The sequence below is a fragment of the Dendropsophus ebraccatus genome, chromosome 15 (genome assembly GCF_027789765.1).
Source record: "Dendropsophus ebraccatus isolate aDenEbr1 chromosome 15, aDenEbr1.pat, whole genome shotgun sequence".
NCBI lineage: Eukaryota > Metazoa > Chordata > Amphibia > Anura > Hylidae > Dendropsophus > Dendropsophus ebraccatus.
In genome coordinates this window covers 11,052,066-11,078,748 of record NC_091468.1, presented here as the reverse complement: position 1 = coordinate 11,078,748, position 26,683 = coordinate 11,052,066, and the positions used below count along the sequence as shown (strand labels likewise).

Genomic DNA, 26,683 nt, shown 5'->3' with positions numbered 1-26,683 from the left:
GTACCGCCCTCTATACTCTCACTACAGATCTGGACCCTAAACTATCAAGTGTCTTATCAAGTGTAAAGTTTATATCAATGCAAAGCTGTATGACCCGCTGCATACAAGTATTTTTTTAGTAAACCAGATTCTATCTATGATAAAGAGACTCTGTGATTTCTCGTCAAGCACCAACATAGTACACACACACCCCTTGGGTCATCTCCCCTTTCTGTGGGTGGCAGTACCAATAGTCCGGGTGGGTCACTATTCCACTCTGCATCACCGTGATAAGTACCCAAGGGACCCCGCAACAACCTGGCAGGACGCTGTTCACAGATAGATAGATAGATAGATAGATAGGAGATAGATAGGAGATAGATAGATAGATAGATAGATAGGAGATGATAGATAGATAGATAGATAGATAGATAGATAGATAGAAATATAGATAGATAGATAGATAGATAGATAGGAGATAGATAGATAGATAGATAGATAGATAGATAGATAGGAGATAGATAGATAGGAGATAGATAGATAGATAGATAGGAGATAGATAGAAGATAGATAGATAGATAGATAGATAGATAGATAGATAGATAGATAGATAGATAGGAGATAGATAGATCGGAGATAGATAGATACTCTCCACTTACCTTCCAGAATCTGAATCATATCCATAATATGTCTCCTGGCATCGATCACATTTTAGTCCGGACATGGAGGAGTCATGACAGTAGCACTGACCATTTCTATCACAGGAGGCGTTGATGGAACCCCGGGGGTGGCAGGCACATGGCAGGCATTCTGTGTTATCACTAGATAAATGAAAGCCTAGGACGAAGACGTTTACCGGTCAGTAATTGTAAAATACAAACAAATGCCTATAAACCATACAGTACATCAGTGTGACCGGGTAGGAGAGACATTTCACCCGTAAGGCTCGGTATGGCTTGGCCGATGGATGTTGACATGTGACAGTGAACCACAGTGATGGGCTGAGGGGCTCAGAGTGATACGCACCGCAGTATTCATGTCCCCCCCCCAAAGATGCACATCTCAAAGGCCTGAAATGTTTTGTCCTGTAATTGTTGACCCTTGTAATGGATATACGGCCAAAAGTATATGGAGTCGGATATGTGGGGTCAACCAACTATTGCTAAAGCATGGAGTCAAGCGTTGCTATCGACAAACGACAAAGTCTCGTCCTTTAATTGTTACACTTGCCTCACTGGAGCCTCCATGGTGGCGTCTTCTGTTACAAACACATTTTAGTCTTTTTTTTTTTTGCTTTGACGGTGTGTGAACATAGCCTAGGTTTGGGAACCCCATTAAATTCCATTGCCGAACCTCCACTCTCAAGCCTGCAAAGTACCATGGACTGGCTGGAGGGGAGTAAGGCATATGGCCACGTGCGTTCTCTAGGGTTTTTTCCTCATCTATCTGTGTTCAGTAAAGCCCAGGAGAATGCTTTCAGGCCGAAGATGTAGGATTGAGTGAATAGATTGAGTATAGGTGCATGTATATAGCCTCCAGCATCACTTGACCTCATGAATACTCACTAATGGATGTATGATATAGTAAAAATGTCTCGCTAGAACACTGGAGGTTACAAGAAGTTAAGTCTTTAAAATAAATAAATTGACATGGGCATTCGGTATAGATTAGGGATATATATTCAATGAGAGATCTGCTCAACAAGAACTTCAGGCTTGACCGTTCTGTTTGTCTTCCAACCCTGAACATTGTACCTCACCCCTGTGCCGGGGAGCTGGGAGAATGAACACCAGGGGACTGTGCTGTGACCTGCTGTGGGATAGTGGGTGCTGGTTATGCCCTGGTGTTTAGGGGGTGCTGTCTGGCAAGAATGCTCCCCTACCTCTGGGCCTACCAGAACCCTGCTAAAGTATCATCATCTCTTCTGTCCTCTAAGCAGCCAAGTTACCTCAGGCTCTTCCTCTGATATAAGAGGCCCATGGACTAGTGTGTAGTATAGAAGAGAATGATACTGTCTGTTAAAGGTTTCTGTGTATCTCAGCCTTCTTAGCATGTCTTGCTAAGTACACCAGAGGTGCGACTACTACCCAAGGGAACCAGCATGTCCACGCTGAGGGTCTTGTTTCGCAGTTTTGCCATTGCCAGGCAGAGGTTGGAGATATGCTTCTTGCTTGTGTGCCCCTCTGCTAGTTGCTGAGTCCCTTTGGCCAAGGGTTGAAAATCAGCTCCTACCAGTGCTTCACCTTATGCCCATATTGCTGGATGGGCCACTCCCTGTACTCATCCCTGCTAGACAAATGCTTCATCATACAGGTTTATTTTGTCAGTCTTCCAAAAATTGCAACTAATTCCAAGGTTGTCCGGACGGCCTTCCAGCAGAGTACCCGACATACTGGACAGTGTCCATCTAGGTAGGCCGCCCTTTCACCACTGCTGCAATTCCCCTAAAGTCCCTAATAAAGAGACTATTCATGTCCAAAGTCTAAGGGTCCTATTCCACGGGCCGATGGGGGCCCGATCAATAATGTAAACTTTTACTGGGCCTATTCCACAGTCTGATAATCGTTTAATGAGGGCTGTAGGAACATCGTTACCGATGTCCTTGCAGACCTCGTTTAAACAGCATACTTTACCTATCCATGCTGCAGGTCTTCTCCTGCGCTCCTTCTCTCCCGGTCCCGCACGCGCAGCTCAGACAGACGAAGCTGCTGCTGCTCGCTGGACCGCAAGGGTCCGGGAGAAGGAGCGCAGGAGAAGACCTGCAGCATGGATAGTTAAAGTATGCTGTTTGTGAAATCGTTGGTCGCTGGCCACGCACCTAAATAAACAATCAGCCGATGACACGATCATCGGCTGATTGTTGTCTCTGTTCCACGAAGCGGTTATTATTGCTCCGTGAAATAGGCCCCTTAGTCTACCAAATGCTCAGTTTATCTGTTATTGCAGCTGTTTAACTACTTTTAAAGGAAACCACCGACAGTCGCACCTTGTGAACAACGACTTTGACTGTATACTGTATTATAACTTCTAAAAGACCTATTCAGAAAAGTTATCATTCTGCAACCACTCCTGAGCTCTAAGGGGGAGATTTATCAAACATGGTGTAAAGTAGAATTGTCTTAGTTGCCCCTAGCAACCAATCAGATTCCACCTTTCATTTTCTAAAGGATCTGGGAAGAATGAAAAGTAGAATCTGATTGGTAGCTAAGGGCAACTAGGTCAAATCTTCTTTACACCATGTTTGGTAAATCTCCCCCTATGTGTTTGAGTCTTGCACCAACACGCCATAGGAGGAGTGGTAGGAACATTTTACATAGGGTGTATTGGTAAAGAGAGATAGCTACAGCTCAGGCCCTGTGACAGGTTCCGCAGCAGTACAACAACATCTACTAGCTCCTGCACTACACCATTGTCAGCACTTTACTGTCTGTATTGGGAGCAGCTAGTATTTAGTATCTGGTGGTTTGTCTAAAAACATACATTTCTTGCTTAAAAACAAAAAAGTCTTACTCCTTTGCCTCTTTCCTTGCGGGCACCATTCCAGTGCACCGCCAGGCCCTTGTCCGGGTCTAATGATGAGCAAATATTGTTTGATCGAATATCTATTATATCTATATAATATTATATCTATAATAATATTATCTAATATTATATCTATAATAGTAAGGTATTCGTTAGTATCGAATATTATCGAATAGTATGCCGAATATTCGATAAATATTCGATAAGCGTTCAAATCCCCCTTCCCTTTTCCTGAGGTGTCCTTGTGGACTTGGTGAACCTCCAAGTGGTCGAATAGATGTTTTTCAATAATCGAATACTTGTTCCCATTGACTTTAATGGGATCAAATATTCGATCAAAAGTTCGAATATCTGGGAGATATGCGTACGAGTATCGAATATACAAATATTTCACTATTCGTGTCAGGAACCGGTGACACCAGACACACAGAGACAGTGCACCCTAAGCTCAGCCCCGCCCACTGTCCTCTACCTATTTGCCACAATCCGCCCTAAGATGGCGGCGAGCAACTGGGCGTCAGTCCCTGCACTGGCTAGGTGGGACACAAGGACAAGACAGACAGACAAAACACAATAAAGAATGGTCGACAGTCCGGGTCACAACAATCGGGCAGCAAAAGTACAAAATCACAATCCAAAGGCAAGGTCAAAAAACAGGCAGTATGGTCAGGGGCAGGCAGCTAGCAGGGATGGTCAGAAATACAAAGCAGAGTCAGAATAAACAGAGCAAGAATAGCAAACACAGAACCAGGCAGAGACAAGCTCAATATCCGGCAATGATATCCAAGACTGAGGTAGTTATATAGGAGGCCAGGGTTCTGATCCAGAACATAATTGGACCATCCCCCTGAACTCCAAGCACAGACACCTGAGAACAAAACAGATCCACTGGCAGGAAGACCTGTCAGTCACAGCAGAACCAAAACACAGATTAACCCTGACATGGCCAGACAGAACTCAGCAGGTAAAGTCGGGTGTGTCTCTCAAGGTGAGCAAATAACCAGTGTTCACACACTACAAAACAAAACACAGAAACAGAATGCAAGAAAATCAGCACCTTCTCGGCCGCACAGCACGAGCAGAGGGACGCATGACGCTCCGCAAAGATACCATCCTGACAGTACCCCCCCTTTTATGAGGGGCCTCAGGACCCTTACCAGACGAACCAGACCTGGGAGGAAACGGACCTCTTACAATACATGTCTCAACATCGCTAGAGATCTCATCGTCCGTCTCCCATTCATCAGAATTAGACTCCAAGTGATGGACAACTGGTCTCCTGATAGATCTCCCATAACCGCTCAAATCGGTACCAGACACAGAGCCAATTTCAGCATTACATGAAGACACAGATATGGCACAATCACCAGGATATACAGAGCCAATTTCCACCGTACACAAATCAGCAGACTTGGTATCCTCGGCGGGACACACACTAACTACACCCACCTGGGCGCCCAGATGACCCTCCTGGTAGTCACCTGGACGCTGATGATCTGGCCTCGAGGGACGCTTGGCACAAAAGCTGATGTAGTGTCCACTTTCGCCACAATAAAAACAGAGTCCATTCCTTCTTCTATGTTCTTTGCGGGCCAGGGATCTATTAATTTTGCCCAGTTCCGGAGGTTCTTCCAGGGTGACCAGAGGACAAGTTATAGAAGGCAAAGGTTTAGAGGGGACAGAGGAAGGAACATCAATGACACAGGGGTGGTCATGGCATGGTCTATTTTCATTATGATCCCTTAGCGTGCGATTGATAAAAATCGCCAGGGAAATGGCCTCTTCAAAGGAGCTAGGGGTGGGGTGACTAACCCAAGCTTCTCTAAATGTCAGATATGTGTTCAGGTCCCCTGCACACTTGTCAGGCTCCTTGAGCGTGACCACTGGGGTGGCAGGAGTGGTAGCTGGTAGCTGCTGGGCCAATAGCCGGACCTGTTTGGCCAGCTCAGAAACAAGGGTAGCAAGATCTTCCACAGTAGCCATGGCACCAGAGGGGGGCGGTATATATATGTGGCCGGATATTCTGTCAGGAACCGGTGACACCAGACACACAGAGACAGTGCACCCTAAGCTCAGCCCCGCCCACTGTCCTCTACCTATTTGCCACAATCCGCCCTAAGATGGCGGCGAGCAACTGGGCGTTAGTCCCTGTACTGGCTAGGTGGGACACAAGGACAAGACAGACAGACAAAACACAATAAAGAATGGTCGACAGTCCGGGTCACAACAATCGGGCAGCAAAAGTACAAAATCACAATCCAAAGGCAAGGTCAAAAAACAGGCAGTATGGTCAGGGGCAGGCAGCAAGCAGGAAAGGTCAGAAATACAAAGCAGAGTCAGAATAAACAGAGCAAGAATAGAAACACAGAACCAGGCAGAGACAAGCTCAATATCCGGCAAAGATATCCCAGACTGAGGTAGTTATACAGGAGGCCAGGGTTCTGATCCAGAACATAATTGGACCATCCCCCTGAACTCCAAGCACAGACAGCTGAGAACAAAACAGATCCACTGGCAGGAAGACCTGTCAGTCACAGCAGAACCAAAACACAGATTAACCCTGACATGGCCAGACAGAACTCAGCAGGTAAAGTCGGGTGTGTCTCTCAAGGTGAGCAAATAACCAGTGTTCACACACTACAAAACAAAACACAGAAACAGAATGCAAGAAAATCAGCACCTTCTCGGCCGCACAGCACGAGCAGAGGGACGCATGACGCTCCGCAAAGATACCATCCTGACAATTCGCTTATCACTATCCCGGTCCTGTCTCTACATGTCATGGACAGAGGTGGCAGCAGAGAGCACTGTGTCAGACTGAAGAATACACTACTTCCTGCAGCACGTACAGCAGCTGATAAGTACTTAAAGACTTGAGTGTTTTTTTTTTTTTTTGTTTGTTTTTTTGTTTTTAATAGAAGTAATTTACAAATCTGTATAACTTTTTGACACCAGTTGATTTGTGGACACCTTTAAACAATGAAGGGAGGTATACATCCAAGGCCCTTTTGTGTGGTAAAACCTGGTGCCACAACGGGGAGGTCCCGTACACAGCTGATTATATCATCAAGGACCACCATTGGTTTATGGCCCAGTGTAAACTTTCACTCCAACTATAATATTGGATTGGGTAATTCTCTTCCCTCAGGGGTAAGTCCAGGGGTAAGGGGTCAGCTGGAAAGGCAGAAGGTCTGTTTTGTACTGTTTCTTGAGGCACCATGGGTACTTCAGGAAGCACTCTCATACATTGGCAAGGGTAGTGCCAACTGCAAAAATAGGCTTTAATAAAGTCCTATGTAAAACCTTGAGTTTTACCACGTCCTCAATTATTGAATAAATAATAAAATTAACCCTGAAAATTGGAAAAATCAAAACAAAACAAAAATTGTTTTATCTAAGAATATAGAAATTCTGGAAGTCGAACTTTATAAAATAGGTTTCTTTCCATCTTGGCTACTGTACAAATCGACCAGAAAATTCGGAGCTTGCCAATATTTTCAAGAAAGTGACATCTTGCAAAGTCACTCAACTGGAGTTTACAATATCATCGCCAACAGAAAACGTTTGACAAAGCAGGTAATTTATTTTATTGGCTGCGAGATCCCCGTTCGGGTTCTGTTCTCCTGAAATCTATTTAGGACAATCAGGGGGAAAAAAGGATATTTTGGTCGAGTTTAACTTTCTAATGTTTTCAATTAATAATTTCTTCATATTTCCTTATTAATATATTCAATAATAATAATTTACATATTTGTAAAAAAAAATATTCGAATTCTAATTTTTATTGTTATTATTTTATCCTTTTCAAAGCGAATCTGTACCCACCCCCTCCAAATTACCGTTCCTTAGATGAGGTGAAGTCTTCTCGGATGTCTTTTCCAAAATTCTGCTGGTGCCATCTTTTGGGTGAAAAATTATCTTTTATTCCTCAGCAGTGGTGTCAATGGGGCGGGGCCTACAATGTTCATGCCCTAGTGCCGCCTCTGTGATGGTATTCTCCCCCCCCCACACACACACACCGGATTATAGTACTACCCTGCCCAGATCTCTGGTTTCGAATGCTTGTTTCCTTAATTTTGCATGCGCAGCAACATTCCTAGACGGCGCAGATGCAATGAAACGCTAGTGTGGAATGTGAAGCCCGGACGTGTGAATGTGCCTGCATTGTCCAGGATCGCTGCGGCACATGCGCAATTGAAGAAATGAGTGTTGAAAACCCGAGATCCAGAGAGGGTGGCACGAGAATGGGGGGGGAGTGAGAATACCAGACGGCACAGGCCTAGGGCATGAACGCTCTAGGTTCCGCCTCCTTGACACCATTACTGAGGAATAAAAGATGATTTTCAACTCAAAAGACGGCAATAGCAGAATTTTGGAAAAGACATGCTGGAAGGTCTTCATCTCTTCTAAGAAACGGTACCAGTAGTTTTGGGAGGGGGGTCAGTGGGTACAGATTTGCCCCAAGCCCTGCCCTAATACCACCTGTAAATAACGTATAACCTATTGATATGCTGTATTGTAAAATGTGACTTTTATATTGTTACCTTTATATTACTATACACATACACATTATTTCTATTTGCTGCCCCCTACTGGTGAAGAGCGTTCTCTCTGGTATTACTGTAGGTATCTGATCTTAGACCTTTCTAATGAAAGTAGAGGAGTTAGTATAATTTGCTGTCTATAAACACCCAGCACTTCCCTGACCACATGGTCTCAAGTCCTTTTAATATAGTTAGTATAAGGTTCAGTTATCTGCCGACTTAGGGTCATATAGGACCAAACCTGGTGACCACTTGGAGCTACTACAGACACCCTGAGCACCAGCTGTGGCCTGGCCTACGGGATATGTCTTTCTTGTCACCACTGCATTCCCAGGTGGTATAGCCCCATCTGATGGAGTCCAGAGTCTCTAGTCTGAGGAGATAGCCACCTACTGACGCAACACAGGTTAACCCTTTCCTGCCAGCTGTCATCTGGTAACAATTGTTGGAGTTGGGGCACACTGTCCGCCAATGATAAAATGCATTTTTGGCCACAAAAAAAAAGAAGCATTTTATACAGGAAGACATGAACTGTGTAGCAAGTAAACTTCTAAATGGGGCTGAGAACTGCACATATCAATAGGGGTGACACTATCACTTTAAATGTACTGCTTCCGAATTGTATAGCTGTATGTTCTGTGACGTTAGCAAAGGCCACATAAGAAGACTATTGTACATGATGCATAGTAAGTGTTTTGCATCGGGTCCCATCGGGTTATGTTCTTGTTATATCATGACGAATTGTGCAGTGGGCAAACTCAGCTCTGCTACATATGTCCTGTAATGATCATGCATCAGGGCAGCCTACAGCACGTGCCCTGCACATAGACAATCTGTGGTGAATATCCTGCAATTATAAAGGATCCCCTTGGCATCTTCTTTCACATTTATAATGAGATGATTTTGCAGCACAGACGCCCAGGATAAACCTTTGTCTTCTGCTTTCAAGGACAGGGTGGGTGAGTGGTCGGGAGCAATCCCGACTCCGCTTCCCTGCCGTACTGCCGCACGGCCTGATTAAGTGCCTGCTTAAAATGTCACTGGGTTACTCTGCACCCAGGGGCGAAACTTCAAGGGAAAAAAAAAAACAGGCTGTTGTCATATTTATTAGTGAACACCCCAAATAATTTTAAATTAAAACATTTCAAAAATATTCTTAATGGAGGTTAAGCTGCATTTTTAACCTCGGTTCCAGTTATTGAGTGGCATATTAAAACCAATATGGCTTTAATGCACCTTCTAATGGGCGCTCCTACTTTAACAAATTGCCTATAAATTTCACTTGAACCAAATGTATTCCTTTAACATTTTTACTCATCACAGGTTAGAAGTAGATGTGGGCCATGCTTTAAGTACAATTAATTTTCATTCCCTCTTCAGGAAAGCTGCAAAATTCCCTTGGTAGATTTGGAAGTATTTTTTTTTTTCCTATGCACAAAAAAAAAAAAAAAAAAGGCTAAAAGCCCAATGCATTATATGAATGGATCTCATCTTCTTTGTCACTTTCATATTAACGTAAAATCATGGTATCCTGAGGTGACGACTGTACGGGAGATGTTGCAAAATTATTATTGGGATCTTTTTTAAAAACTTGAATACTGGAGAATTTTTTGGGAATTGCACTCATATCGTAAGGGGTATTGCAGTGTGGCAATTTTTTTTTTATTTCTTTATTAAATGTATTAAACTTCATTAAATAAAAATATAATAATAATAATTATTATTATTATTATTATTATTATTATTATTGTTGTTATTATTATTATTATTATTATTATTATTATTATTATTTCTAAAGTAAAAAGGTATCCTGAGACATGTCTGAATATCCCAGCATATAATGGGTGGTGTGTGTGGGGGGGGAGGGGGGGGTGGGGGGCGCTCTCTTTTAAGCTATATCTGGAACATGGCTGCCTTAGCTCTATGTTCAGCACCAGGGACAGAGCTGAAGACGCTAGATCCAATCATTATGAACAATTGATAACTTTCTGATAACTTTTTTTTAACTACATGAGATTGAAAATCTGATTGGAATCAGACAATTTTGGTTTTCTTTGATACACTACATGACCACCTTCCCATTTGAAAAACTTTTGACACCATTATACTTACATTGACTGCTACTTTAGCAGCGGGACAGAGATGTAGAGGTAGAGCGGCATCATTCTAGTGATCAGCAGGGGTCTCAGCACCCAGACCCTGACCGATACAAACCTCTGACGTATCGTTATAACTTGTCATAAGTTTGTTTAAATGATAGATACCCTTTCCACCAAACCACAGCGCACCTTACACGCTGGTTAAGAAGTTAGTCTCTTGGGTGAAGGAGGAGTCTTAGCTGAGCTTTGGTGGAGAAAGGACGCAGCTCAGATAGCTCTCCACCGTGGTTCTACCTTGGCCCTGGCCCTCTGCCAGGTCCCCTCTACAGTTCCAGTTCTTAGTCAGTACCCCACATGGGTAGAGCCCCTTGACAAACTTCTTTCTTGAAGCATCAAACAAGCTGTGTGATGCACTGTTAAACCCTTCAAGAGAGGACTAGCCAACAGATCACTTCAACCCACGCCGAGGACTAGGAGTAACTACAGTGCAGGACAGTATCCACAAGAGAGCAACAGAGCTATTAACCGATCAGGTGGAGCAAAGTTACTAAAGGTCTATGAACTCCATCTCACAGCGTGGGTGTACTGGGGAAATTCTGACCATTCCGTTCATCCCAGGTAACAGGGTCTGGGGTCTGTGTCACCCATTGGTACGGTTCCGCTAAAGCTATTGGGCATAAGGTGGTGTGAAAACTATAGGAAAAGGTTAAAACACAGGCACAGGTTGTTTCTTCTTCTCCTACAAGTATTCTTCTATGCACTCCAACCTCCCAGCAGAGTGCACTACTACTTGGGTAAAAAGTGTAAGAAAATAGAAAACTGGAGGGAGGGGGTAGGAGGTGGATGCAGATGCAGTATGCAGTGAGAGAGGGGAGAAATGTCTGATTGACAGGAAGACTCCACCCTCTCAGCAGGCATCTGCACTTACAGAAACTTATTCAAAAAGGAGACGGGACTGTGATAGGTTTATGTGTAAAAATCCCTGAATCACTACACCAAGGCTGAGCAGATACCAGGGGCAGGTGGCCACGAAGGACCTGAGATGTTTAATATCATGTCAGCACCCGGGACGGCCATTCATCATCCACCAGTGTCTCATCTCCTCTGGCCGGGCCGTCATTGGCAGACACTGTCTTTGGTGGTTAAACGTCTTGTATCATTAGCATCGTACCAGTGTGGGGTGCCATTGCCCTTTCTGTAACGCAGGCCAGGGCGTCATTGATGGTGCTGAGGAGGTTAATGGGAGAAGCATTTCAGCTTCCTGAAGCCATTACTTTATAGTGGACCATGGGGAAAATAAAATCAGCCTTGCATGATTAACACATGAGAGACACTTTTGTAAGATGATTTGCTCATGATCCATGAACTATGATGACTAAACTGCGCTTATGTGAGGCCTGGAGAGTTAGAAATATGGTGATCCACTAAAGAGGACTTATTACCGTATGTGCTGCTTAGACAAACACAGGAGATTGCAGCAGCTGGCATTAACCATTTACAGTACACCCCGGGCGACCCCCCCCTCCCCCCTCCGGACGTATCATCGGCTTTAAAAAGAAAAAAAAATAGTGGTTGCTTTGCATGGGTTCTAAAATGCTGCATTGTTGCTTCTTTAATATGTGCCCACTTATCTATTACTGCTTTAGGGTACGTTCACACGTACTGGATCCGCTGTGGATTTCACGCTGCGAGTTTGCAGCAAAATCCACTGAGGATTCAGAAGTGGGAAGGTGAGTGGGTCCTATACACACAGTGGATCTGATTCCGCTGCCTGTATGGGACCCGGCCCCTTTAACCCCGCCGCCACTGGCCGTCCACCAGCCCGCCTGCAGCCCCAGCCCCGGCCCCGAGCATATATTACCTGCTCAGTGCCGCAGCTGTGTGAGGCTCCCGGCTCTTCTCGCTCCTCTTTAGCCAATCAGTGCTGCTGTGCACTGATTGGCTGAAGAGGAGCAAGAGGAGCCGGGAGCTTCACACAGCTGCGGCGCTGAGCAGGTAATATATGCTCGGGGCCGGGGCTGGGGGCAGAGTTAAAGGGTCCGAGTCCCATACACGCAGCGGATCCGCTGTGTGTATGGGACCCATTCACCTTCACGCTACTGAATCCGCAGCCGATTTCGCTGCAAACTCGCTGTGTGAAATCGGCTGCAGATCCGGTACGTGTGAACGTGCCCTTAAGGGGTATTTTGGAAACAGAAAATGGTTTTTACACTAAACATTACTGATATGGTGTTATCACATATATTACCGCCTTAAGCTTTTGCATTTGTCAGCCCTGACAGGAAGTCAAGAACAGAAGAATTACATAATCTGTATTGTCTCTGGCTCCCCCCTCTCAACACATCCCAATGTGAAGGGAGACAACACATCCCAATGTGAAGGGAGACAAGGCCGCGTGCAGCCTCTCCAGCCTACATCACCATCTCCCTGTCATATACATATAAAGCAATGTTAAAGCAGGGGATCTCCACTGACAACATCTCAGTGACTTGTCAAGGGGTATTTAATGGTGAATCATCTCCTCAAGTGTATTGGAGTTATTAAAGGGGTAGTTCAGGAAAAAAAAAATGGTATCAGAAAGTACCAGAGATTTATAATTTACTTCTATTAAATATTATCCAGTCTTCTAGTACTTATCAGCTGCTGTATGCCCTGCAGGAAGTGGTGTATTCTCTCCAGTCTGACACAGTGCTCTCTGTCCAGCGCAGTAGCAAATCCCCATAGAAAATCTCTCCTGCTCTCCAGACTGAAGACAATACACCACTTCCTGCAGGACACAAAGCAGCTGATAAGTACTGGGAGACTTCAGATTTTTTAATAGAAGTAAATTACAAATCTCTGGCCCAGTTTGGCACCAGTTGATTTGAAAGATTTATTTTTTTTTTATTTTGCTGAACCACGCCTTTAATCTAAATATTTCTTAACATTCAAGATACAATGGTATGGTATCACTTTTATGTGAGTAGTATTGACGGGAAGAATGTGTTTAGTTTCCCATATAGATAGGGTCTTAAAGAAAAAAATTATAGAAAAAAAATAGTCAATGTTTTTCTAGATATAACGCCCCTCTTGTCTACAGGCTGTATCTGGAATTGCAATATACGTTATTTCTGGGGAGGAAAAGGCAGACCCTTTGGGGGGGGGATTAATTAAACCTGGTGTAAAGTAAAACTGTCTCAGTTGCCCCTAGAAACCAATCAGATTCCACCTTTCATTTTCCAAAGAGTCTGTGAGGAATGAAAGGTGGAATCTGATTGGTCGCTAGGGGCAACTGAGCCAGTTTCACTTTACACCATGTTTTATCAATCTCCCCCTTTATTTTTAAAGGGGAACTATCAGTAGGTTAGACTATCTGACCTGCTCCTAGCTCCCTGTTGTGCATGAGACGCCCAGGAGGAAGATATGTCCCTACCTTCCTCCTGTGAGGTTAGTCATTTGCTCCATGGTCTGGTGAGACCCGTGCCCACCCACCCCCATAGTGCCGATCCGCCCTCAGCTGACCCGCCCCTTTCTAATGATGGAGTGGGCCGGCCAGGGGCGGGACAGATTGTTGATAAAGGGGCGAGCAGTGATCTGAAAGGTGCCCCAGTGCTCCTAACAGTCTCACCAGTCCATGGAGCAAATAATTGCACCAGAACAGCACAGAGGAGGAAGCTAAGAGACATACCTTCCTCCTCAGCGTCATCTACACAACAGAGAGCTATCAGCAGGTTAAAATCATCTAAACTGCTCAAAGTACCCCTTTAAAGGGATTGTCCGCACTATTAAGACCTACCCACCATCCACAGGATAGAGGATAAGCATACACTGGGGATGTCTAATTGCTGGGAACCTCTGCCATGTCAAGAACAGGATCCCAAGTCCCCCAACCTCAGTCACAACAGGACCTTATAGACTCAGTATAATACAGAACTTGTACAAAGGGCCTAAGGAAAGGCGTAGCTTACCAGTGCAAAATTAGGACCCTCAGTGTATGCTCTGTGATGTGGCCAGAAAATAAAATCTGCTGCTTGCTATGACAGTCCACTGTTTTTACCGATAAGGGCCCATTAGGAGCCCTTATGGTTAAATACATAGGTGCAGGAGCAGACTACCTTCTGCTTAACCCCTTATGTACTGCAGTGTGTGAGTGTCCCAATGTTTAGAAGAAAATGAGATTCTGCTTTACTACTCGTGCCCTGATAACCCCTGACCTCTGCATGGAGCTCTGCAAATTTTCTTACTTGATGGCACATCCAGAGAACAGAGGTCAGAGGTTCTCAGAGGAGATCTCTTTGACTTCTGCTTGTTAACCCTTTTTTCTGTTGCAGCATGTAAGTAAATATTGGGTCACTTACACACTGCAGTACATAAGGGTTAAGCAGAAGGACACTTGCTCTTACCTTCTCCCCCGGGCCCCCCTCCTGCACGGGCCCCATAGCAACTGCCTACCCTGCCTCTATGGTAGCTACGTCACTGTCTATAGCTACATCACTAGGCCTATATACATATCTCAGATGCTTCATACTGCACACTACTTACCGGGCTTACACTGGCTGCATCTCCTTCCTTGATAATTTGGCAGACATTGACATTGCCCATTGACAGGGTCACACGTCGTGCCCGGTAATGTCCCATTAAGATCACAGTCACAATCCTGACAGCCCCAAATATTTGCACTAGACAGGTTGTAGGTGCTGTGGGTGCAGATATGACACCGCCGACCTGTTACTGAGGCTTTGCACGGACATTGTCCTGTTATACGGTCACAAAACTGAGAAGCGTTGATTGCCCCCGATCTATCACAGTGGCAGGGAAGACACGACGTCCAACCATTGTGTGTGGATTTGTAGTAGCCCTCCGAGCATTCATCGCATTGCCTTCCACCAACATTAGGCTGACAAACACATTGTCCTGTCACAGCATCACACACTGTTCCAGGGATAATCCCTTCCTCGTGACACTCGCAGGGTTTACAACCGTCAGCATCCAACCCATAATAGTTGTCAATACAGGTGTCACAGTCAAGTCCGCTGACATTCTCTCTGCATTTACATTGTCCACCGACTGGATTGCAAAATTGATTGATGGCGCCATAAGGACTGCACGTGCATTGTATACAGCTCTCCTGTCCTAATGTGTCTTGTTTGAAGCCCAGTTTGCAGCGATCACACCGAGGACCTGCAGAAATACAGATGAGAGGCTTTTATAACAGCCGTGCTCAATATATACAGATAACAGCAAATAACACACACATCACAATATTAGTACATTATATCTGTAATATTAGTATATATAACACATGACACTATTAATATTATTAGTAAAAATAAGTGAATTAGTGAAAATAAATAAATACATAATAAATAAATAAAAATAATGAACAAACAAAATGGAATAATAGACAAATTTTCATTGAATTCAGTCTTCAATATGACATAAAAAAAACTAAAAGCTCCATACAATCTTCTACATAATCTTTTTACATAATTTGGAAAAAAAATTGATTAACCCTTTCACGACATGGGGTCATTGACACCTCAATGCCTAAGTTGGGTTTTTGGACATCAGCTTATGGGATCGTTATAATGTCCTGATGCTGATGTCCCTGTGTCTGCCCCCTCTCCTCTGTCCCCTGCCGCTGTTACTATCTTGTAACAGCGGCAGGGGAGAGAGGGGATGGGGCAGTGCACATGGGCGCGCGCCCCATGTGCCCAGCCTTCCCTCCCGACCCCCGACCGGCTTCCATAGCCAGGAAACCAGAAGCCTTAGGCTTCGCTGATCACTTTGCAGAGCCCTGATGGACACCGGAGAGAGAATTCTCCCTCTGTAGAGGGAGAATTCTCTGTTTGGAGCCCTATAGATGATGCGGTTGTGCTGACGGCAGTATCTATAGGGTTAGCTGTCAGCACCGGAGCGCGGCTCCGGTGCTGAGATTTGTGGCAGGTCCCCAGCTATCACTGAGAGCCGTGACCCATCCCAGGTGACACAGGCGCAGCTCCTGCATCTGTGCCATCCTGGATCGTTAATTAATGTTAACGTTAATTAACATCGCTGCAGCATGGGGCATAGGCTGCAGGGATGTTAATTTACAGTGCAGCAGCGGGAGGGGGTTAATAAAGTTACATTGGACTACATGGATTCAGAGTTATTATTTTTTGTTTGTTTGTTTCAGGTCTGAATTAAGCAAATACTAAACTGGGTCCTTGGGGGCATACGGGAACCTTGATAAATTAGATATCTATCTCCTATCTATCTATCTATCTATCTATCTATCTATCTATCTATCTTCTATCTATCATCTATCTATCTATCTATCTATCTATCTCCTATCTATCTATCTATCTATCTATCTATCTATCTATCTATCTATCTATCATTTATCTATCTATCTATCTATCTACTGTACACAAAGTCTGTGGCACATCCATATTCTGAAGGGGCGCGGCACATCCTGCTGAAGGGGCAGGCTGAATTGATGCTATGGGGATGGGAAGTGCTCCTAATGGTCTCACCGGACCATGGAGCAACAACTAACTGCACTGGAACAGCGCAGAGGAAGAAGGTAAGAGACATACAATAAGAGACATACAATAAGAGACATTCCTTCCTCCTCTGCATCTCCTGTGCAGTAGGGACATATCAGCAGGTTAGGTTTGTCTAACCTGCTGATAGTTCCCCTTTAGGCCTAATGATTTACATTCTCTCTGCTGCCGCCTCTGGTGGATTGTATGTATGCATATGAGAGGTAGGTCCTGAACTCTTCACCAGACAGTCATCTATTTTATAGACAGTTGTCCTCAAGCCTTCTAGACTGGAGCTAACCTGGTAGTCACGCTGTCATGCTAATCGACCCTATACTATGATGTCACAGATTGGCTAATGTGAATCTCACACATGTGCAGTAACGGGGAATGCACACTCAGACAACAGGATTACTGTGCATAGGCCTGTGCATGCTAGTTCAGGCTTGGCTACAGCCTGTCTAGTCTAAGTTTGCACCTACTATTAGTTGGCTTCATTTTACGTAACAAAAAATGGAGAATTTGGGCACCTTTAAGCCACACTTGCTGTTCAAAAAGTCACTCCCCTTGTTGAATGTGGCACAGGAGTATGTAAAAGTAGAGTTATCAGTTGCACATTGGTCCTGTTGTCTGGAGGTCTCAAGGTCCATGTAAGAACACCCCAGTAGAAGCTATACGATAGGAGGGGATCTTGGTAAAGATTTGGCATTGGGGCCCAGGAGCTTCAGGTTATGTCTCTGAAACATAATGAGGATTGTGTAAAACTCCTATTGAGTATCTTTTCATTTTTTATTATACTTTGTGTCACTTTGATCGAAGTATTTCACCATTTTAAGCACAAGAGATAATCTCTACAATTATAAGACTGTCAGGAGAGGACAAGGTCGCCACATCCCTGGCACGCGCAGCGTTAAACCTCGAGACTTCCCCTAATTCATGAATGTATCCTCTGCGGTTGCACACTTCAATTATTGTCCTGTAATTTGCATATTCCAAGACTAGGGGTGGAAACTTCTCTCAGTATCAATTTGCGGAAAATTAATGCTTTAATTCTGTATTTTCATGAGGACAAAAACATGGCTGCAGCGCGGCAGTGATTAATGACAACATTACTGGGTTTGGCCTGGAATTTATTCGGCATACATTATAATTATTTTCTGTAACTATCTGCTAATTATCATTTCACTTTCTTCAAAGGATGTGATCATTTAAAAAACGTGATAACCGCAAAAATAGGAAAAGTAGAAATGGAAAGTGGGCGAGATAGAATGGGCCTACGGGTCTATACCGGAGATGGGGAACCTTCCGCCCTACAGCTGGTGCAAAATTATAACTCTCATCATGCCTGGATAGCTTTAGCTTCGGCTGTCCTGGCATGATGGGAATTGTAGTTTTGCAACAGCTGGAGGGACAAAGGTTTCCCAAACCTGGTCTATAGGAATGAATCCTGCCCTCAGGGTATAATATTAGTATAGCATGTGCCCACAGCCTTCACCCTTTTTGCTTAAAGTGTCACTGTTGTTTAATTTTTTATTGTTTTTTGCAGAAATCAACAGTACAGGCGATTTTAAGAAACTTTGCAATTGGGTTTATTAGCCGAAAAATGCATTTTTATCATGAAAAAGCAGTTTGAAGCTCTTCCCCCTGTCTTCATTGTTCTCTATGGAGAGGGGAGGAGTGGAGGGAGATGAGGCACCAAAATAGGACAACAAAGAGTTAATTTACAGCTACATCACCGGCCATCTCCTCTGATGTCAGCACTGACCTCTCTGACCTCTGAATACCGGTTTTCCTACAGCTTCCACTGTGTAATCCTTAGTTCTCCGCCCCTGCTGGTGACTAATCTCCCTGCTCCCTCCTCCCCTCTCTATAGGTTACACAGGGCTCGACTGATGTAAACTAGTCAAGATTTCCTAATAATGAGCAGTGAATGAGAGAGAGGAGGGGAGGGGAATCTTTTTGAATGTAGATAATGGCATATTTGCCTAATAAACCCAATTACAAACAGAAGGATTATTTGCATTTTCCCTATTCATTACCGCTCCAGAGTGTGTCCTTGTGAAAAAAAACAAAAACAAATACAAAGTTTCTTAAAATCACCTGTACTATTGATTTCTGCAAGAAAAACAAAATGACATTGATACTTTAAAGGTTCTACTGCACAAAGCAATTATCGGTCGTACCTTGCCGATTACCGACTGTTTCGGGCAATAATCGCTTGGTGCATGATGTTGGCTGATCGTGATCCTTTAACATGCTGAAACAAAGCAATCAGCACAGCGACAATCTGTAGACCGCCGCTCTCTCCTATGGGCCACCCATACAATCTAAAGCTTGCTCGGGCAGCCCCCCAACAGCTTCCTGTTGCACCCCAGCTCTTCTCCTCTCAAGGTTGGTGCTTTTAATAGCACAGAAAGTGAGCAGGGTATAAGGAGGAAACGAGCACTGACCAAACAAGTCAGCGTTCGCTTCCCCCTCAACATCGAGACTTTAGTCTCATGCCTCTATATGTCCTAACATCATGTCTTATGACTTGTGAGACCATCTAGCCTGAACTGAGGCCAAGATTACTGGGCCTGCTGGCTGCTCAACACCTTAGGCCACAATCATGATCAATCACATGTTAATTTGACTGACATCACGCTGACCACAACCCCCGGTGGGCTGAGTTGGCGCTATTTTCAAATAGTTTTTGAGACACTGGTGTATATGCAATATACACTTCTAAGGACAGGATGCTATGTTCCGAAACGCATCATCTGCCATTGCTTTTATTGTTTTATAGCCTGTTACTAGAATTTTAGTGGTTTTACACTTTTTATTACACCTGACTTGAACGTCTGGAGATCCTTGCCAAGCAGCGCCCCTATATGATGACCAACCACTTTTTCCTTTGCTACTCTGCATGTACTGCGATTGGCCCAATCCAAGGGAACATCCCGGACCCATGGTCCTTTGGCCAGCAGCTTTTATCCTATGAACCCCTTCAGGGGTGATATGCTATAAGCCCAAGCGGCACAACAGTGAGAGTCCTTTATCTATCTCACTATCCATACTGTACCTCAATCCACAGGATTACACAAGGTGGTGTCCTCTGCTCTTTTTTCTGCTTTATTCTTCACAATCAAGACACGGCTCAGTAATCGAGTGGTCGGGGCTCCTTGGAAAATCGGCAGATCAGCCCTTGGCCACACCTTCTCTATTACATGATTTTTAGATAACATAACAACCTGATGAACGAGCCAATGAATGACCACATGTTCATTAACCTGCTGAACACTGGCCATATTACATAGGGTGGCATCGGCCTATTATACCAGTTGGTGGTTTCTACAAAGATTAGTGGAACGAGGCCATAAGGTCTTTTTATGGAAATTATACCCAGGTAGGAGTCTATGAGGTTTCAAAATACACATGGGAAATACCCGGCTGCATTCACATTATGCTTTTAGCCTGGCATGGTACCAATGGGCCCATTCCGATGGCAAAATGGAGTCTATTTGTGACTCTATTCAGATCAATTCTTGAACATACATGCCATACGTGAGGTACTCAAACATGTAGTCAACCACAATGAATACATTCAGTAAATGGACCAAACATAGTCATAATTAGACTTTTTCGACCGATTGAATTCTATGGGCCCATTGGCAACAAGTTGACATAATGCCAATAGATAGCCCCATGTAATACTAAAATCATGATGTGAATGAAGACTGCAAAGCTATAGTATATACAGTAGCTAGAGAGTCAGGGTATGCTCACATTACGGAATGCGGACTCCGCTTGAAATTCTGCCTGTCCCATTGATTCAATGGGATTTCTTAAGCGCAATACACCATTTGCCCCCGGAGAATTGACAAGTCAGTTGTTTGGGCGGATGGCAGATTGCGCTTGGGAAATCCCACTGGATCAATGGGACAGGCAGAATTTCAAGCGGAGTCCGCACTGTGGACTCCTCACCGAAATTCCTTGCTGATTGCGTAGAGTGAATTGACCCTTAGAATTTGTATAATGATTTGGTGTTTTTTTTGCCCCTTCCGGTAATGTTGGTACAATGCCATGTCCTGTAGTCTATACGTATAGAGCGGATTGTCTCTATAAGGTTTTCTACTTTCACATTCCCTTCTTTCCCTTTAAGTAACCTGACTCTGAAGCCGTCTGATAACACCTCTGTCAGAAAAGCTCAATCTCACTTTTTCTTTACCTCTCGTAGATTTTTTTTTCTTTTGGTGTCGGCAAAATTTTAAGACCCCTTTGCAATTTTTTTTTTATTAGGTCTTAACTTTAAGTGCTGAACATTATCAGATTGATTTTTGTAAAAACACACGCTGAAAATCTTAACGAGGGACAATATAAGTGACACGATTTTATTGTCACCAAAGTGGCAAATATGCCGATGTAATCTGGTTTCAATTCACATTACCCCAAGAAGATATTTTAAAACTGAAATGTTGATCTCTGTAATCAATTTTATATAGTATCACCCAGTGACATCACAGAGCCGGAGTGGGCAGCAAAGGTAAATCATCGTACAAAGTGCCGAAGCTGCACTTCCCAAAAGAACTTTACTTTCAGGTTAAAAGTGCAGAGGTCATGTGACTGTCCTAAAAATAACCAAAACTTCAATACATGTAAAAAGGGAAAAAATGAAAGGAAATGCTTCCAAACTGAGCGTGGGTCCATCCGAACCCGAGTGTGCGCCATTTGATTACCTGTGGCTGCAGAAGGGAGTCCTGGAAAACATGGATACAGCCAAAGGCCATAGGCTGTATCCATGTTTTCCAGGCAGCCTTATGGATATGGCGTAATGGATCAATGTTATATGGTTTTGTAATGCAACTGTACACAATTTTTATTGGATGCCTCTGAAGTCAACTAAGCTATTTAATAAATTTAAAGGGGTACTCTGGAGATTTTTTTTTTAAATCAACTAGTGTCGAAAGTGATAGAGATTCGTAGAATTACTTTATTTCAAAAATCTCAAGTCATCAGGTGTTGTATGTGCTGCAGGAAGTGGTGTATTCTCTCCAGTCTGACACAGTGCTCTCTGCTGCCACCTCTGTCCATACAAAAATCAAAAGGTGCAACAGCAACCCACAGGTGCAAGGGCTTACCGTATATACTCCTCCTAGCGTACACACGGTAAACACATGCTCTGTAGATATTAAAAATTTAAATATAATTATTATTTTTTTTTAGAAAAGTGAGGATCTTAGCAAACTATTTGACCAAACATGTACCATGTCACCACGTTAAGGCGTCCTCAAGACATGGTCCCTACTCTAGCATTTTCAAACTAGCCTCCTCTGGGCTGAATAAGCCTACGACTGGGCAGATAGGAGCCAAATGATCTCTTTTATAGCAGCCAGGGGACATGGGTGGAGTGCAGGCCAACAGGAGGTAGCCACACACCCCACATTCAACATAGATAAAGGGAAATTTTGGCAGCACATCTATGACTTTGTTCACACTGCAGGTTGCATGCTGCTTGTGGCTTAAGTACAGACAAAAACAAAAGGTGCAACAGCAACCCACAGGTGCAAGGGCCTACTGTATATACTCCACCCAGCCTATACACGGTAAACACCTGCTCTGTAGATATTAAAAATCTCTCTGTCCATGTCAAGAACTGTCCAGAGCAATAGCAAATCCTCATAGAAAACCTCTACAGCTCTGTACAGTTCCTGACATGGACAGAGGTGGCAGCACAGATCACTGTGTCAGACTGGAGAGAATACACCACTTCCTTCAGCTGATAAGGACTAGAAGACTGGAGATTTTAAATAGAAGTAATTTACAAATTTGTATAACTTTCAACACTAGTTGATTTAAAAACTGGAAGCTCACTAGAGCTTTAGAGGTCGGACCCCCTGCACACTCAAGAACAGGGACCCTAGTCTCCAATTAGAATGGAACATTATTCGTCTGTGCACATGCACGATCCTGCGCTCAATTCTGATGGGAAACTGGGTTGTCATATTTTGATGGTTGTAATCAATTATTGTCGTTATTCCATACCGTGTGTGCACTGCAGCCAATATCCCTTTGGCTTCAATGAAACGCATGATTACGTTTAAAAAAAAAAAATGGTTATAAAAATGGTTATAAACCTGATCGGTTATAATCCTGATCGTTGCCTTTCAACATGTTGAAACAACAGCGATCAGCGGACATGTCGGCTGATCGCTGTTGTTTCCACATGTTTAAAGGCAACGATCAGGATAGCAGCAATCTGCTGCCATCGCTCGGTGGAACCGGACCGACGGCGTCAAAACATCGCCATCTTCTCTGGGCTGCCCGGACGATCTAGCGATCACCCGGGCAGCCCCCTCCCTGTGGTTCTTACCCACTTTCCGCCGACACATGTAATAGCTCCGGAAGTGAGCGGGGAACGAGGAGCAAGCGAGTGCTGACCTGACAGGTCGGTGCTCCTTTGCTCCTCAGAATTGCCCCGTGTAATAGGGGCTTTACACCTTGGAACGCTATAATATAGCAGCTTTATCTTTTTCGTAACATTGTATGTAAGCATCATGCTTTTAGATGATTCTTCTGCTCTTTCATTCTTGTGATAAAAAACATTGGGAGAAAAAAATTGGCCAGTTTAAACAATTCCATTGGTTAGAATGGGCTCCAATGTCTGTGAAGCCATTGTTCATCATTGACGATTAGTCATTCAACTCTTGTTCCACCATCAGCCTACCAAGCTGTATAGCTAAGAGCCTGATCTGAGGGGCCCATGCTCTGAGAACCAGATTGAAAAGTTTTGCATGGGTCCCAGCACTGTCTAGTTCCGGCCCCTGAATCATCGATTATCTTAGAACATATAAATAACATAAGAAGGAATACAAGCTGGCCTTGTGTAGGAAAGCGGAAGGAGTTTCACCTAAAGCTTCTGTTTTAAATAAGAATATACAGCACAATAAGTCAGCCATAAATTGTAACTCACAGTGAAAAATCCCCCCCCCCTCAGTTATAATAAAACATTACTGACCTAAAATATATGAACACACAGCGCACGCATTTAAGAATGTACAGGGACAAAATGCATCTATTAAACTGGATGAAAATACATTATGTATAGGGATAAAAATTCAGGAACTCCTCGACAATAGGCAAGTTCTTTTAGCAATGATGAATGAGCCACCTAAGGCATATCATTTAATTTCAATAAGGAAAATAAAAAAAAATAAAAAATAAAAGCGAAACATCGACTGCTAGAAACGTTAAAAATAAATGTATTGTTAACAAGAATTATGACTCATTTTGTACTATTAAATTTGGTCTAGGTGGATTCGTGGGCTATGGCTTGTTATAAATATGCACAGGGCTTATTTGAATATGCCATACATATTTCTGACAGGTAATCTATTCTTAACGCGAATGACGAAGGCCTAAGGGGCATCTCCTGGACTCCGCACGTGGGCTGTTCCATTGCGCGGACTTGTAACCCAACAATTCTCTAAACTGCGTTCCTCGTGATTTCAGCCTGTCCTTCTAGAAGTTGTGAAATTGTGTATATATATATATATATATATATATATATATATATATATATTTATATATATTTAAGTATTTTGTCTAACAAAATACACACTATAGCAGAGGTAATCACAATATGCTCCTATCGCTACTCATGGTGAATCATCTTTAGGCTATGTTCACACATTGTATATTTTCGTAAAATTAGATTATTCCGAAAATATACATTACCTCTCCATCTATGGGATCCCTGCCAGAGCGTATACACATAGTATACGCCAGGCCGGGATCCCTACCGGCGCCGCAAACAACAGACATGTCAGTTTTCTGTGGCCGCTATTCAGTGAATAGCGGTTGTAGAAAACCCTGCAGTGGAGAGTTCTGATGCGGGTGGCCGGGTCACGGAAAGGTTGGTCTCATACATTGTATGAACATGGCCTTAAAAGGTAACTTTCAGCAGGATAGATGACTCTAACCTACTAATAGCCCCTTATTACGCACAGAACGTAGAGGATGAAGGTTCCTCTGACAGCTTCCTAATCCATCTGGAGCACCGTTAGGAGCACTTCCCCGCCCCCATAGTGCAAAGGGGGCCCGCTCCTTCTAATGATAATCAATGGAGTGGATGATCAAGTTTGGAGTGCTTTGGGGCAGGGCACTGCTCCTAATTGTGCTCTGGACCGAAGATTACACTGCTAACAGCACGGGAACAGTGCCGAGGAGAAAGGTAAGAGACATACCTTCCTCCTCGGCACCCTGTGTGCAGTAGGGAAATATCTGCCGGTTAGATTTGTCTAAGCTGCTGATAGTTTCCCTTTAATAAGCGTTAGATCCAATCTCGTAGAGCCACCAATGAAGAAACGCTTAGAGAAAGGGGATAGAAGTTGGGGGATGTAGCTGACATTTCCTATCCTTTCTGTCTCCCCTTGCAAGACTTGCAGCTGCACCACCCGGCTTTGGGAGTGGTCTTAAGTTTCTAGCAATATGGTTTTAAATTCCGAGTCTAAATTCATTTTTAGGACCTTAGCCATTTTGGAAACTGAGTTAATTTTGGGCTCTTTGTCTGAATTGATTCTACGGGTCCCAGTCTACACTCCACCAATGCACAGTGGCATGGAGACTTAAAGAAATGAATGGTAGTTGCCCACCCATGTTTGCCCTTTCATCTTGTGGATTCAACAATGAAATCTGGGGTCTTAGTTAATTTTGGGGACCTGAGTTTGGAGTTTGAATATCAAAAGCCAACCTAATTCACAAAATGGAGGAAGGCAGGGGGTGTGGAAAAAAATAATGGCCACTGCATGTCAGTTTTGGCTAAAATCCAGTTACGTCGCATACTCAGCTCTTCCGGCTGCAATGTCACAGCCTGGCTGATCGATTGCCTGCTCAGCCAGTCAGTGACTGGGGCTGTGTGCCGCCGTCAAATACTGATTGGGCGGGCAATCAATCAGCTGGGTTTTTGACGTTTCTTCTGAAAAAACTGCAGGGCACTGGTGGCTTTCATTGGGAGCTGGGAGCTGCGCTATGGAGCACAAGGATAGGTAAGTTTACATTGTTTACTATTTCCCCCCTTCCTTTGGGACTTCTCCTTTTATTCTGGAGGTCTAGGGTATAAACTGGTTCAGGAACTGAATTAAATCTGGGGTTCAACCTGAATTATTTTGGGGGTCTATTAAATGGAGGTGACAGGGCCTGGGGAGATGTAGCTGCCCATCTGTATTCTCCTTTAAATTTCCTGGCATGTCCTCTTGGCTGCACCACAATAGAGTTTGGGGTCTAAACTATTGTTGGAGGTCTCAGTCTGAGGTCTGAATTAATTTTGGGAAATTGACTTGAAAGGTCAATTGCACCTCAATATTTTTTCTCTATGAGCTCAGGCTGGCATAAGAATAAAAAATGATTATACCTATATACATTTCCCCTTCTTCGATCCTCCCTTCTTCGATCCTCCCTCGATCAGTCCCTGTCAACCATGTCTTCCTCCAAAGTTTCTCAACACAAAGAAAATTATTGCTCCGTGTGATAGAGACAACGATCATTGGTTGATCGTGTCTTTAGGTCTGGATCGAAAATCATCAGCCAACAACAGCTTATCGCTGCAAGTTATAGCAATGTGCGGCCGATGGCTAACAACTGGAAAACTGTTATACATTACTTCTCCATGCTCCCCTTCTTCTCCTGCCCTCTGCTTGCTTCCTGGAACTGCCACTCTGTAGCCGAAGAGGTCCCTGAGTTGACAGGCCGCTCAGCCAATCACTGACCGCAGCAGTCCCAACAAGTGATTGGTCTGTCAGCTCAGATAGGCCGCTCTGAAGCTGCCGCCGAAGCATCAGGAAGAAAAACATAGGGCAGAAGAAGACCAGGAGCATGGAGAAGTAATGTATAACAGTTAGGGCAAGGGCTGCACAGACTTCGTAATGATATATATAAATATACACAGCCCTTGCTAAACAATTATTGAGCCGCGCTCATTTACATAACTAATCGGCCCACCATCGGCCATCTAATATGGCCCTAAGACTCCTGTCAATTTAACTGAATCTGTCAGCACCTG

The 26,683-nt window shown here is 43.9% G+C and overlaps 1 protein-coding gene across 1 annotated transcript in view; it reads right to left on the bottom strand.

Moving 5' to 3' along the window:
• Positions 1-26,683, bottom strand: part of USH2A (usherin) — a 504,580-nt gene that overhangs the window by 406,640 nt on the left and 71,257 nt on the right. Inside the window, exons 12-13 of the mRNA XM_069955428.1 lie at positions 14,666-15,304; positions 639-816 (exon numbers count right to left, since the gene is read on the bottom strand). Of these exons, the coding sequence (XP_069811529.1) occupies positions 639-816; positions 14,666-15,304 (817 nt within the window). The remainder of the gene's footprint in view (positions 1-638; positions 817-14,665; positions 15,305-26,683) is intronic.